Raw genomic sequence first — 15,404 nt, 5'->3', positions numbered from 1 at the left:
TCACATTGTCAATTAAACGGATATTTCGTAAGCAAACTCCGTAATGAGACTGACAATACTCACCAAAATTTGATAATTCTAAATTAAATAAAGCAATAATGAAGTTAGTATTGCGTCACAGAATTTTCGTTAATGAACATTATTATTATCAAAATGCAGAGATCCATAGGCATTTAACTTTTAATTAATTTTCACTTTATTTTCTATATAAATTTTGAATTATTGGTTATATTTTATTTATTATTCTCTTTTGTTAAATCCTCTCATACAACTGCATATGTTTCTCTAAGATTTTTTGAAATATTATATCCTATTTAGATATTTTGATAAATCCAAAAATCCTCCTAAAACGAGGAATTTTTATTTTGAAATTTTGATAAAATCGTAAAATTTGATTATTTGCATGAATTTCTTTCCTTTAACCAAATCAGAATATTCCTTTTTTTATTGAGTTTAAATGTGTTTTATATTTTAAGAAGTAAATTATTTTCGAAATTCTATTTTCTTTTCAATTACTTCATTCGATTTCGCTTCAAAATTAGATTTGTTTTATGAATTTGAAGGTTGATAATTGCTAAAAAAAACAAAAGAAAAAGAAAATATTAAGATTTTTCATTTGAAGCTAAAAAGGAATTTCATTACAAAATTAGAATATTTAAGATATTATTTATCGATATTAACATTTATAGACAATAATTCGCCCACTGTCGTGAGGGTCAACATGTTCCTTCGGTCGATCTCTAAAATTGATGATTATAAAATGGTGAGTTTCACTTCATAACCTCAGCCAATAAGATTTATTATTTAACAAAAAAAATGATCAAAAAATAAAGAAAAATATGTATACGAATTATGACAAAATGATAAAATTGTATAATGTGATTAACAACACCAAAATACAATTTACACAAACAAAAATTTTTTTTCTATTGTCCTAAACTATCACTCTAAAACAAATATTTGTTCGGTAATTCTTTTATTGAGCAATATACAAGATATGTAAATTAATGCGCATTAAATAATACAAGGTATTTGATGCTATTCGGATCGAAAGCTTTGTGAAATTCTAGAACTTATGAATTCATTTAAGTTATCTAAATAAAAGGTTATGCAAAACATTAAAGTTTTAATTAATTTGTTAAAAATAAAGTTTTTTTTTGATCAGTAAAACGTAAAAAATCATTAAGTAAAGTTCTAAAATTCAATAAAATCATCTTGGAATTTTCGGTTAAGGGGAAATAAGTTAATTTATATTTTTTTACCAAAACCTTTTCGATAATTTTTTGACATTTCTAATATTTTTCCAATGTTTTTTTTTATTTTACTGATAATTTCATCTTTTTCAAAAGTAGTGTTTTTAGTAAATAATTCAAAATTGATCATAAATTTCTAGAAAGTCGGACTTAAATATCAAAAGGTTTGATACCTTAATAATTTAAAAAAAATCTTTTTTTTTAATATTTGAATAATATGTTAAAATTCTAAATTGTTGATTTTTTTTTAATATTTATGCTAAATTTGGCTTTTGTTGTCTAACGCATAATTTCAATACAAAAAAACCTTAAAGATTTAACCTCACAATTCTAAGATAAATCTTTAAGCGTTGAATCTTTAAATCGTTCCATAAAGACAAAATCGTATTCTCTGAAAAAAGTACTTAATTTTAAATAGTCAAATTTCTTTAATTTTTAAGCTAAAACGAATCAAATATCACGGTCTTTACTTTTAAATCTGGTCGGTAGAACCTTTTAAACTTTTAAATACGGAAAATTTTGGGTGAAGATTGAAATATATTAAGCGTTATCAGCCTTTACCTCAAAATGGAATATTTTTAGATTTAACACTGAATATTTATTATAAAAATTGAAAAATTGATAATGAAAACTTTAATATTTCTTAAGAGATAGGAGTTCTCGGTACCTGAACTCCATCCGTGCAAAAAACCCTTCATAGTAATAGGTAATAGGTAATAGGTAATAGGTAATAGGTAATAGGTAATAGGTAATGGTAATGGTAATGGAGGAACTGGTGCGAAAAGTTGATTTGAAAGATCCTGGTGATCCTGAGTGCGTATCAAATCAAGAAAACTTTAGGTTTTTTTATCCTAGAATTGAGGAGGGTGCATTTAAATTAAATAATAAAGATAATTTGAAATACTTTTATTAAAGAGATATTTTCTTTGCTTTTTCTTGGAGATTTGTATTGAAGTCAAAACGACGGTGGTTCTATGTGCTAAATAGACCTACAGCTAAAGCCGAGAGCTGGCTTAACGTAATTAAATATAATAAAAATAAATAATTAGACTACATTTTCTTCAGTTTCCCACTAAGCCGTCTCTTGGCTTAAACCGTAATAGCCTAGACACACTTACGACATAAGCCGAGAAACGATTTAACGTAATTATAATCAAAATAATGATCAGATTATATTTTCATTAGTTTCTAAATAAGCTGTCTCTAGGCTTAAACCCAGAAACGACTTAGTTACTGGGAAACTGATGAGAATGTAGTCTAATCATTAGTTTGATTATAATTACGCTAAGCCATATCTCGGCTTAGATATAAGTCTGCCTAGGACATTACGTTGGGAAGATTTAAGATTAAAGAGAACTAAAGAAATTTGACATTTTAAAATTAAAGATCATTGTCAGGAATTTCAATATAAATTTTAAAAGACGATTCACTGATTTAAAGTTTAACAATTTATATCAAAATTCATAGATAGATAAATTTAATAAAATTATTATCCAAAATATCGTAGGAATTGAAAAACTAAATCATCGAAATTTTTCTAAAACAATCCGAATAGCATCTTTTTGAAACTTTATTTCAATGTTCTTCACAGCCGAATATATAAATACTTCATTTAATGTATATTTGTCTATTTTGCTATAAGTACACGGATATACACAAGAATTAAGCAATTCCATTCACTTTTATGATACATTATAAAATTTCACTCATTACACGATCATAAATCACATCAAATGTGCTATTACTTGTTGAATCATTTATCAAGTTTATTCATTTATTGTAATATTTTTATTGCTGATTATATTCTAAATAAAATAAATGCACTGTATGATTGATTGAAATTGCGTTAGTTCGAAAAAATTCTTCGAACTGGCAAATACTTCCTTAAATATTTCAATTGATCATTGCTAAAAGCTTTGAAATTGCTTTAAGGTTTTGGTAATAGCACAGTTGGTAAATTAGTACAATTACTTCACACAATACTTCCAACAGACCAAACATTCTATATACACATCCTCAAACATATTTTATACAAAAGAAATGCTTTTGTGAAAATTTTCGTTCACATTGTCTATTTATTGTCAGTATGATAACAGTATCAGAGAATAAATAAGTTTTAAGAAAACCAGAATAATTGTTTTAATTTTAAATGTATTCGTGTGAGAGGAAGACCTTATTGACAGATTTCATATTCATTTGATTAAACGAGATGAACTTTTAATCAGATGGTTGAAGTCTGTTTCCCTATGCTTGTATGTAACTGATATACATAATATTATAATATTAAAGAAAAACTTGTTTTTTTTTATCATAGTGGTCCTTTTAAAATTTCAAAATTGTACAGAGTTACCTTAACTATTGGAGTAACAACAAATGTATGGCAACCGTATTATACAATATAAGTATCTGTATGTAATCAAGTGAGATTGTCTTGTATACAAATCTGTGTATAACAGTACGTGAGAAATTGATTTATTCTCAAAAATTTGGTTTATGACATTTTTGATTTTGAATTGCATAATTTATGTAATTAAAAATTCCATATTTTTCAAGAATACAGGAACTTTTCCATAAATTTATTGATAGTATTTGATTTTATGTTTAAGCTGTGGTCAAGAAAATACATTTAAAACTTTTCAAAATCGATTTGTGGGCGGGACTTAATGGACCACGCCCAATAAAAATAAGCTACGCCCTCTTTATTGTTTTTTTTTAAAGCAATATAATGCGATGGTCTTTTTAGATCAGTGTAACATTGACTGAGGTGAAGGAGTCAGTCAAAATTAATATTTAAGTCCTGATATATTACATAACTTTTAAGGCCACGCCCACTAAGGCCCATTGACTCCATCCAAGGTTTATTTTTTTAATAGTGTTTCCATGAGTTTTTATTTTCAAATTAGAAAAAAATGTAAAGGTTTTGTAAAATATTCTACAGTAATAACAATATTTACTTTTTGTTTATAAATTTTACAAATTCTATTGAGGTGTGTTCTTTTTTGACAATAGAGGAGGACTTTAGGGACCGCCCACAAAAAGTAAATTTGTGTTAAAAAACTTTTTTTTAAATAAAAAAAAACAACTGAAAGAAATCTTTTCTCACATGCGGTTATACATTTATGCAAAGCATAATATCGACTTTTTATATGTCTATTGTGTAACAACTGATTGAAGTTTCAGAATATTTTCTATCTGTCTTTTTTTCAGTAATATAATTTAAGACGACAACAAGTGAAAGAAAAAATTAAGAAATTATTTGTTTTGCCATACCTTGCTTCAAATTGCATTTCTATTTTTCAAATTTATGAATATAGCAATTGATAACACTTTTATTGGCTGAGATTCATTTAGATTAATTTTATTGTTCATTAATTTATTTTTCGATATTAAATATCGTAATCGTTTCGACAAAAAATATTTTTAAAAGGTAAATCTAAAGAAGAATTTCGATAGTTGGATTTCTGGGTGGTTGCTGGATTTTTTTAAGAAGGTTGTATACCATTTTGAAATAGGTTTCGAATATAAAGCATTACAATAATCAGGTGGAAGCGGAATAGATAGTTTGGATATTCCAAGTAAATTTTTAAGTGAATTCAAGTCGGTAAATATTCGCGAGAAAAGCGAGAATTTCGATTTTACTAATTTTGAAATATTTTAATTTGATATAAAATTATTTTTCTTTCCTTTTAATTATATTTTTACATTATAATTAGTACACGATTATACGTTTATGAGTTTTATTATTTATTGTCCTTTTCAAAATTGTGGCCCTCTTCTATTAGCTGAAACATAACATTTGCCATAATTGCATGATTTTTTTACCCTAAGGCATGTTTTTGGTACGTTTAATATTCCAGTGGCGCATATGACATTGCATGGGACATTGTGCATTCACAATATAAATAAAAGCTTATTTTGGTATGACTAAAACTTAATATTTTGTAACAATTTGTATATATTTTATTTAAAGCTATTTACAAAACATTTACCGAAATTGTTATGGAATGAATTTTGACTTGAAATTAGATAACAATTAGAAAATAGCTAAAAAGTTTGATCAAATAGTAAGATTAAAATTATTTTGTTACTTGTCCCATTAGGAATACAGCGTTCAATTAACATTCAGAGAACAATGGCTAGATGAGAGATTGAAATTCAATGATGTTGGAGGTAAGAAATTATTACATGTGCTCCTGAATTTAATTGACTTTTCGATTGTAAAATTCTTTTTCAAAAAAATACAGGTCGACTGAAATATTTGACACTGACCGAAGCGAACAGAGTTTGGATGCCAGATTTGTTCTTTTCGAATGAGAAAGAGGGTCATTTTCACAATATCATCATGCCTAACGTGTACATTCGCATATTTCCTTTTGGATCTGTCCTCTACAGTATAAGAATATCGTTAACACTAGCATGTCCAATGAATTTAAAACTTTATCCTCTGGATCGACAAGTTTGCTCACTCCGGATGGCCAGTTGTGAGTATAAGGATTTTTTTAAAAGATTTTTTTTTAAAGAGAATTCTCTTTGTAAATAGATAGAGGAGGGTGGGGCAGTTCAACGAAGAGTCACTTTCAATGTTAGCATATTTTTCACAACGCTTCCCGTTTGATTCAATACTGGTTGTCGACCGTATGGATATTCCAATGCACGTCAGGGAGTTCAATCTATTTTTTTTTGTTCTTCAATTTATTTTATTAGCCAACGTTTCGATCCTGGATGGGACCTTCTTCAGGATTATTAGAAATATGAGAGAACTATTATCAAAGCAAATTTGTGGTCTTCCACATATTTGCTTGATAATTGTCCTCCCAGGATTTTGATGCCCTGAAGAAGATCCCACCTAGGATCGAAACATTAGCTAGTAAACTGAAAAACAAAAAAATAGACTGAATTCTCGCCCTGACTTCCCTTGCCTTACCTTTCCGTTTTAGTTCCGCAATCTATTTTATAATTTTTTTTGAAACTGTCCACTGCCTTTTTGTGTGAAATTGCTCTATGTTGAGGGACTTTCACGCATTCTGCCCATTCTGCCTTTCAGGTGGAATCATCTTCTCCCCCTCAGTTTAATGAAATTAAAGAATAATTGTACTTATTTTTATTAATCCTAATCCCAACAGTAATTCACAGTATTCTTAAGTGTTATTCCTGTTGAACTTTTTTTTTTAAATATAACATGACTTCAAAATCCAATTTGAAATTCAGGGGCGAAACTGCTGAAACTGCTTAAATAACATAGGGGACAGTGCCCATCCTTTACATAGTATCAAGCTGCACAATGACTAAATTTTTCCTGTGTTTCTGAATAAATGTGACTCCGCAATATAGTTTTTAAAATACGGATGCGATGAGTCACATTTATTGAAAAACATAGGAAAAGTTTAGTCACAAAGAAGCTTGGGACCCTTGGGACCCTGCGAAGCATTGGCACTTTCTCCTAGATGCATATCGACTGTCTTTAAGCGAAAGTTATATTTATTTTAATTTAGCTTGATCAATTAAACTTTTCTCTGAATTAAATATAATGTTATCCTTTTATCAGTTAGTTTTTTGGATTTGGACAATTGTTTAAAAATATTTTGAGGTTCAATTAAGACATTTAATATATATGCATTAGACCCAAGATTTGTTCATGTCTCTTAGAATTGAATATCAAAGGTTGGATCCGTTGCAAGAAAGTCTTAATCCTTATTACCAAATTTGTAGATAGATCTGCGTCAAAGTCTGTGGGAACTGCGCTAAACCTATTATCTAAATACAGCTTAATTCTTTGTTTGTGATTGAAACTTTAAAAAAAATTAGGACTTACAACGCTGGGTCAATTCCCTTTCTTTGAGTGACTTTTGGATATCCTCTTTGATACTCTTTAATTGGCTTGAAAGCTTTTTGCTGGTTCAAGTTACAATTTAATCTTTTAAAATCTTTTTAACTCTCATTACACACTGAATTTTCGCGATAATTTTCTTTTCAATGCTGCTGAAATTCAAGATTTGATTTAGTATTAAATATCACTGAATTGTAATATTAATAGATAAATTCTTATTCATCGATAGAATATTGATAAGGCGTAAACCAAAAGAGATCGTAACCTGAATATGTTTTCGTTTTATACTTATCAAATTCGATTTTTCCTGACCATCTTTAAGAACATAGGGGAAAGTAATTATATACTAAGAATAGAGAATTAATATTAAAATGACAATTTGTTATTTTTATTGTTAAGAATTGTCTTAATTGTTTTTGTTTATTAAAATTGATTCTTGATTGTTTTGCCTTCCAAAAAATTCATTTATTTGCAACAAACGAGGATATTATTTAATAGGTTATGAGATATTCATTGTCAATAAAATAAAAATGATAATTTTGATCTTATAAAATCATTAATACAAGAAATTTAATTAATATATTTAATATAGTACAGGAATTTCAATTTGAAACGAAAACAACTGAGTTTCAAAAATTATTTGATTATTTTAAAATTAAAGTTTGCTTTTATAGAGTGCAATTTTATTATTTTTAAGTAATTGTTAATATGGTAAATTAAGCTAATTCAAAACCTGCTCCAAATGGAAATTTTTCGCTGCTCCAAAAGGAAACGTCATTGTTTTCATGATAAATACAGTACTAAATTATTATATTTATATATTTTCTATACCACAGTTTCATTGTTTAGTTAATTTTGCTCCAAATAAAGCAAAAATCCATTCATATTCACAAATTTTAATTTGTTAATTTCTCAGAAAAATTAAAAGCGTAGCTTTTCACCATCGAATTTTTCATCAATCGACCATGTTTTCAAATGAAAAACACAATGATGTGATTGTTGTTTTTTCGTTTCGTTTATTTATGTCATATTTCTGGCTAATTTTAGTTAAATTAAGTGCTAATCTTTATTGTTAACGGTACACGAAGATTTCAAATGAAATAATTACTTATTTTGTGGATAAAAAGGGTTTTTCTGAAGTGTCTGCAAATGCTTCAATAGGAAACCCCGGAAATATGATTTTTTTGAAGAGATTTTCTTATTGTTTTAGATGGGAAAGGAGAAAAGACCAGCAATAAGAACAAATCCTGCACTCAAGCGCAACTCAACAAGATTTTAGAAGCCTTTTATCGCGGTTTCACTTACACTGTTTGTCTCCAATTAGAAACTTTCCCTTGTCTCCATTTGGATTAATATGTTTCCAATAGAAGCATTTTCTTGTATTTAAGAAGTTTTCAAATTATATCTAAAGAATTTTCACTAAACAGTAACATTCTAGAAGAGTCTTCAGAATGTAATTATCTTCAGAAAATTATGAAGTTAATGTGTTGAATCTTCTGTCAAAGTTAAATCGTCTGGAAATGGTTTTGAATTAGGACATTTACTATACTTAATAAAAAATAATAAAATCTATAATTTTTCCTCTAGAAAATATTTTGTCAAGAAAAATTTATCCAAAAATACTATGCAAAATAAGTATAATAACGCCACAGTTGTGAACAATGACATATATATTATGTATGGTCAGCGTAGTTTAGATAACGCAAACGTTAAGCAGATATGCGTCCGTCATGCGGAAACTAAATGCAAGTCAAGGTGGAAGTTCGGTCTCTTTTCTGTTCCTCAATTTATTCTTTTCACCCAACGAACTTTTTGATTCTGGATGGGATCTTCTTCAAGGTCTAATTACAATTTATAACTTCATATTTTACTTTATAAAAGTCTTTAAACTTTGGGGATTCTTTGGGAAAAAGAATAAATTGAAAAACAGGAAATAGACCGAACTTACGTCTTGACTTGCATTGACTTAACTAAGACCCTTACACATTGTGACAAAAAGAGATACATTTTCTATAAAATTTGAGTTCAAAAGATAATTTTTGAGAAAATCGTCTTTCCTTTCCATTTGAAAAAGAAATTAGTTTGTTTGGTATTTAGATAATTTTGTATAACTTCGTATAACTCTTAAGAAACATTATTGACCACTGGGCAGATCTAGGACTAGGTGTTTGAATCAAATTTAGTATTTTGCTTAAGAATGGCTTTGGATTGACCGCGAACATCTTCCTGAAGTGGTGGAGAATCGATAGGAGTGGACTGTTAGCCTGGACGTCCTAGGTCTGCAACCCAGGATGAACGGTGGAAATGATAATGATTATGATTATTTAAAAATTTAATTTAGAAGAAATATATATTTATCAAAATAATGTAGAAGTTTTATTTGGATAAAAGCTAATTCAATGTGTAGAGGTCTTCTGCAGTCCTCATATGAAAAATTAAGTATTTAGAAAAGTTTAAACGCATTAACTATGGGGGGAAATGTACCACCTTTGAATTGGGAAATTGAATTTTATCTCCGGAACCGGATCTTACCATGTTATAATTTAGCTCCACAAACCAATTGCGAAGCTAAATTAAATTATGCTAGTACTCAGTTTCATTTGAAAATAGGGTAAGTGTGCCAAATTTCGGCATAGTTGCATGCAAGCGCCAAAGCCTCAAGTTTGAAATGCTATATTATTAATACAAATTGAATTTTTATTACTTCTTTTTAAGGAGTATTACTCTGAATTTTATGATCAGTTTATCGTCTTTATTTTCTCTAAAATCATTCTTAATACATTTTAAAATGAATAAAAATGTAGATATAGCATTGGTGGTCTATTCCGCCCACCTTTATTCTCAAAGTTCCTTGCCCTTCTGTAAATCTTCCAATGCCTTTTTCAGATCATCTTGCTTGTCGAAGCGATATTTTTTGTTATTTTTGTATTGTATAATCTCTAGAGTCTGAAAAACCTAAAAATTCATGGAAATTTGAGGAACAAACAATATGGCCGGAATTGCAAGCTGCCCGGAATTTGGTACACTTACCCTATGATTAAAAAACCCGTTTTTTAAAAGTACCCCAGTTTAAAGGGAGGGGCTCCACTTCCCCCTATTTGGACGTAATTTCTGCGGAGAGTGTGATCCATTTTTTATGACCTGTGCTTGTAATTAGAATGTCAAATATTACCTCTTTAAATTAAGTTTTTTCAATATTTTCTTTTTAAGATGGGAAACACATAAAACTTAAGTTCTGTTGGTATTTCAGTCGCTAAAGATTTTTTTTGCTTTCCGTATTTTTGTATTTTCTTTATTGATTTAAACTAACAGGGATAAAGTCATTTTCAGGAAATGGGTCATCCAAGTATCGTCGTCAAGGAATCTTATTCATCTGCTTCCTTGTTGACGTTAAATAGTTAATGCTCTTCAAGTTAATTGGATTTGAGTTTGGGACTTATAATGCGCTCTTAAACTTGATTATGCATTATATAGTTGAAATACGTAGTACTAGGAAATAAATTAGTTCGATTAAAGAGAATTTCAAATTTAGCTTGTGAGGAAATATTTTTAAATTAAAATTTTTCAAATTGTTTGCATTTTAAAGGCAATTAACATTATATTCTTTATACCTTTTATAGACGGTTGGACAACTGATGACTTGGTGTTCCTATGGAAAGAAGGTGATCCTGTCCAAGTTGTAAAAAATCTCCATCTTCCTCGATTTACACTGGAAAAATTTCTCACTGATTACTGCAACAGCAAAACAAATACAGGTACAAAATGCATAATATTACATTTATTTAAAATAAATTTAAAATAATTCTTACTTTTATAATTTTAGGCGAATATAGTTGTCTAAAAGTTGATCTACTGTTCAAACGTGAATTTTCGTACTACCTTATACAAATTTATATCCCTTGCTGTATGCTTGTTATCGTATCTTGGGTATCATTTTGGTTGGACCAAGGAGCTGTTCCAGCAAGGGTGTCATTAGGTTTGTTAGCAAAAATGCTGTAGATTGCCTTTTAGTGACAATTAACGTTTTTGACTTTAGGTGTAACAACTCTCCTGACAATGGCTACTCAAACATCTGGTATAAATGCCTCCTTGCCACCTGTATCCTATACAAAAGCTATTGATGTGTGGACAGGTGTCTGCCTTACTTTTGTATTTGGGGCTCTTCTGGAATTTGCACTTGTAAACTATGCATCTCGTTCAGGTTTGAGAATTTTCAGAATATTTAGAGAATGTCTTTGGCACTGGTAAACACGAAAAGTGCAAATAAACGTATTCCACTTGTGCATAGTAACTCAAGATTTGTAAAAGCCTTGCTTTATCCCCTAATTGGCAGTGGTTGCTTTTGATATATATATATATACATATTTATTCCAACTGAAAAGACTTTGATATCGTCAATTTATTTTTTCCAAATTTTTCGCTAAAATTTTCCTCAATGCAAAAAAAACAAACAAAAATGCATTAAAACGAGGGATTGCGATGTGTCAATAAATTTTAAAGAAGTAAATTTTTAAAGTAAAATTTCAAATTAAAATAGAAAACATCTCAATCATTTCGTTCTGATTGAAAATTTTCACACAATTGGCGATAAAATTTTCCCGCAAGAAAAGTAAAAAAAATAATAATTGTTGTAATAATGATGCACAAAAATGTTTAAACATTGACATTACTGTAATATACTAAAATAGCTAATTGCAATATTTTTCTCGATGTATTTATTTTCAAGATGTATGAAATTTTGTTTTCTTTTCTCTATGTTTTTTGGATCCCTACAATTTCTATGTGTGTGTGTCTAAAATGACCTGACTCCCCTACCCCAAAAATGTGGACACATATATTCTTTTTGAATTAATTGTGCATGCACCAATGCGGACCGTGCCGCAGATCTTCATCGGGAAAATATGAAGAAGAAACGACGTGAATTAGAACAAGCTAGTCTTGATGCTGCATCAGATCTTTTGGATACCGATTCAAATGCCACATTTGCCATGGTAAATAAATTTTAATTCTGTTTAGTTTTTTTTTGTAAATCCCGATAAATATATGAGACTTTTTATTACAATCTGCAGAAACCACTTGTACGACATCCTGGTGATCCTCTTGCTCTAGAAAAACTTCGACAATGTGAAGTTCACATGCAACCACCAAAAAGACCAAATTGCTGTAGATCATGGTTATCAAAATTTCCAACAAGGTATGCTAATCACAATTATCACATCTCATCTCTTTTCAAGCTATCCTTCTCATTCTTACTGTTAATCAACCCGTTTCCTTACAAAAACTATTTTAAATATACCCTATAAAGACGATTCGATTTTTTATGAGTAACTTGCGTAGATTATTACTGAAATTTGTCTCAAAATAATATGGATTCTAATAAGGACTCAAGTACATTGACTTTGAAAATAAGAAAATGCTTGGAAAATATACATAGGGAAAATGGGGCATTTTCGAATTGGGGTAGATTTAAAAAGGGAGATTTTTCTCTGAAAAAAAAATAGGCATTTATTTATTTATTTAAACCAAACTGCCTTTGAAACTGTGCGTCTCTTAGAGGCATAATAACAGAGGCTTATGCGTCCACCGCCGTCTTAGCGTTGGTGCCCAACCTACTCCGGAGCCAAACGGTGGAAATGCTCCTTCTCAGGTTGTATAAGCCAGGGAGGAGACAGTACAATATAAATAAATAAAGCGAAAAAAATATGATTAAAAAAAAGAAAAGAAAGGCTGTCAAGGCATTACAAAAGCTTGGATCAATTGCTGTTTTCTTTCTCTGGGTAGTGAATTCCAGAGAGATACTCCCAAAACGAAAAGTGAGTTAAGGAGAAGGCGGCTCGACGATCTAGGCACGACGAGACAAGAGGACCTAGTGGATGAGCGAGGCACGAGAAATTCAGTTAAATATTTAGGTTGCTTGGTGATTAAAATGCGTGAAATTAATTCAGTGACACGTGACTGTAGACTGTAGGAAGTGTGGTAAGGATTGCCCTAAGACGGAGTTCGTGAAAGGAGTAATGTGGTCATATGGCCGAAGATTAAATATATAACGTAAATAATTGTTAAACGTTGCTTCAAGGCGTCGCAATGAAGCTTTATCACAAGAGAAGAACAGTTCAGAACCATAGGAAAGTAAAGGAATAAGCAGGGCCCGCACTAAAAGAAGTAGGACACCCTGAGGAGTTTAGAAACGATGTCTGCGAAAGGTAAAAAGTGAGAAATTCACTCTCTTGCAGATGTAAGAAATGTGATCGTCCCAAGCCAGGGAATCATTGAAAATTATCCCAAGATTCCTGACTTTATGGACGCAGAGAATTTCCCCGCCATTGAGAAAAATGGGAATGGGAGAAGGACGGATTCGATTACTCGATACAATCATTACCTGCGACTTCTTTGGGTTAAGGAGCAGATCATTAGATGTCGCCCAACTTGAGACTAAATTCAAGATACTATTAGCATCACTGAAACATTTCTCAGGGGCATGGACATCACCACAGAGATAAATTTGTAAATCGTCATCAGCATATAAATGGAAGCTGTGATTACTTAAAGTCAAGGATAGATCATTGATATAAATGGAAAAAAAGTAGGGGTCCGAGAACTGAGCCCTGACCAATTCCCCTGGAAAGAGGCAAAGGAGGTGAAACAATGTCGTCAATTTTAACGGACTGAGATCTCCCGGTTAAATATGACTTGATAAGATTCACTCTGGAGGATCCTATTTCTAAATGGAAATAGACCTTACTGAGATATAACTTAGCTCTATAAACTAATTGGGAAGATAAATTACGTTATGATACTGATAAATTCCTCTTAAAAATAAGAGAAAAAATCCAATTTCAAATGTAGTCCAATTCAAAACTGGTATTTTTTTTTTTTTGAAAATGTTGTAAAAATTTGAATATTTTTTTTAAAAAAATAAGCGCAAAAGTGGAAGCTTGCCTTTTCAGGGAATGTAGTACTCAATGTTACTGATCAATAGTAAAAAAATGAAAATTTTTGAGAATGGGGTTTTTGAGAAAAATTAATTTTTAGATTTTTCAAAAAAATTCAAAAAACCGTTACAAAAAAACTTGAGCAGATAATATGAAAACTAGTATACCGTTTTAAAGAGTATAAAATTATCTTTCAAATAAAAAAAGAGTAAGAAGAAATCTGAACCCGTTCGCGAGATAAAGCATTTTGAAATATTTTCCAAAAATCTCAATTGACGAATGAAGCGCGAGACGCCATCTTTGGCGCCATGTATCTCCGGCCAGGAATTTTTTTTTGGGCGAAAGAAAAATGGGGGTATATTATTTTATCGTGTATTTTAACATATGTAAAATTCAGAAATATCTGAGACCATGAACCCGCGATTTGCGATTTTTTCGGTCGTCTTGAGATGGATTGGCCCGTATAATACTGGATTGTAGTGTAGGAATTAGGAATCTCATTTATCAATTTAAGTTGCACTTTTTTCTTTCTATTAGTATTTTTTAGAAAAAAATATCTAAAATATTGGTTCGACGTTTGATGAAATGGATTTTAACTATTTTCACTAAAACTTTATTCTTTATGATTAAAAATTTTCAATTTTTAACCTTTTAAGGACTAGATGATCAAAAATTGAGGGTTAGAAACTTTTTTCTAACTTATCAGATTAAAGTATAATTCCAGATGGCCGTAGGATAATTCTGTGCCACCTGATTAGAACTTCTAACAATGTCAATGTATTTCAGTCCTAAACAGATTTTTTACACAAAACTACGGAAAATGTTATCGTCTGAATAGGGTTAATGGATGAGGTAGATGGATTAAATAGAAATATTTCTACTCATAAATATTATTATTAAGAGAAAGACAAATGATATTTAGATTTTGGCAAGATACTTCGATATATAAATTCATTTATTAAATTTAACTATTGTTTTAGCTTAATTTAACAAATATTTAATCCATCTGTTTCAATCTTGATGTGTCTCATCTTGCTAACGCAAAACCTTGCTTTCATTGCACAGATTCTTATAATCAACAAATGTATAAATATTTATCCAAGAAAATGTTCTAGATCGAAGAGAATCGACGTTATATCGAGGATAACGTTTCCACTTGTATTCGCACTGTTCAATCTGGTTTATTGGAGTACATATCTCTTCAGGGAAGAGGAGGAAAATTAGACAAATTTAATTGTCTCATTCAATATTGAATTAAGAAAGAAGAGACCGGTATATGTCGTAATTATTTGGAAATACTTTAAATTCCCCGAAAACAAAACAAAATATCTGCACACAGATGTAACCATCAATTAATGAGGTAAGACATCTCAACATGATAAAACTGTAAGA

General features: G+C 29.8%; 1 protein-coding gene across 4 annotated transcripts in view; it reads left to right on the top strand.

Moving 5' to 3' along the window:
- LOC129799621 (glutamate-gated chloride channel) overlaps positions 1 to 15,404 on the top strand; it is a 35,886-nt gene that overhangs the window by 17,248 nt on the left and 3,234 nt on the right. For 3 of the 4 annotated variants that reach the window (XM_055843675.1, XM_055843676.1, XM_055843677.1), the window contains 8 exons: positions 5,354 to 5,423; positions 5,498 to 5,734; positions 10,701 to 10,835; positions 10,904 to 11,056; positions 11,117 to 11,281; positions 11,965 to 12,071; positions 12,150 to 12,274; positions 15,128 to 15,372. In XM_055843675.1, coding sequence (XP_055699650.1) covers positions 5,354 to 5,423; positions 5,498 to 5,734; positions 10,701 to 10,835; positions 10,904 to 11,056; positions 11,117 to 11,281; positions 11,965 to 12,071; positions 12,150 to 12,274; positions 15,128 to 15,236 — 1,101 coding nt within the window. In that variant the 3' untranslated portion in view covers positions 15,237 to 15,372. Of the gene's footprint in view, positions 1 to 689; positions 764 to 5,353; positions 5,424 to 5,497; positions 5,735 to 10,700; positions 10,836 to 10,903; positions 11,057 to 11,116; positions 11,282 to 11,964; positions 12,072 to 12,149; positions 12,275 to 15,127; positions 15,373 to 15,404 lie in introns of all 4 variants that reach the window. The other variant, XM_055843674.1, reaches the window with a different exon arrangement.

This window comes from Phlebotomus papatasi, chromosome 1 (assembly GCF_024763615.1).
Source record: "Phlebotomus papatasi isolate M1 chromosome 1, Ppap_2.1, whole genome shotgun sequence".
Classification (NCBI taxonomy): domain Eukaryota; kingdom Metazoa; phylum Arthropoda; class Insecta; order Diptera; family Psychodidae; genus Phlebotomus; species Phlebotomus papatasi.
The sequence above is the reverse complement of the archived record's forward strand: the minus strand, read 5'-3'. Positions and strand labels throughout refer to the sequence as shown.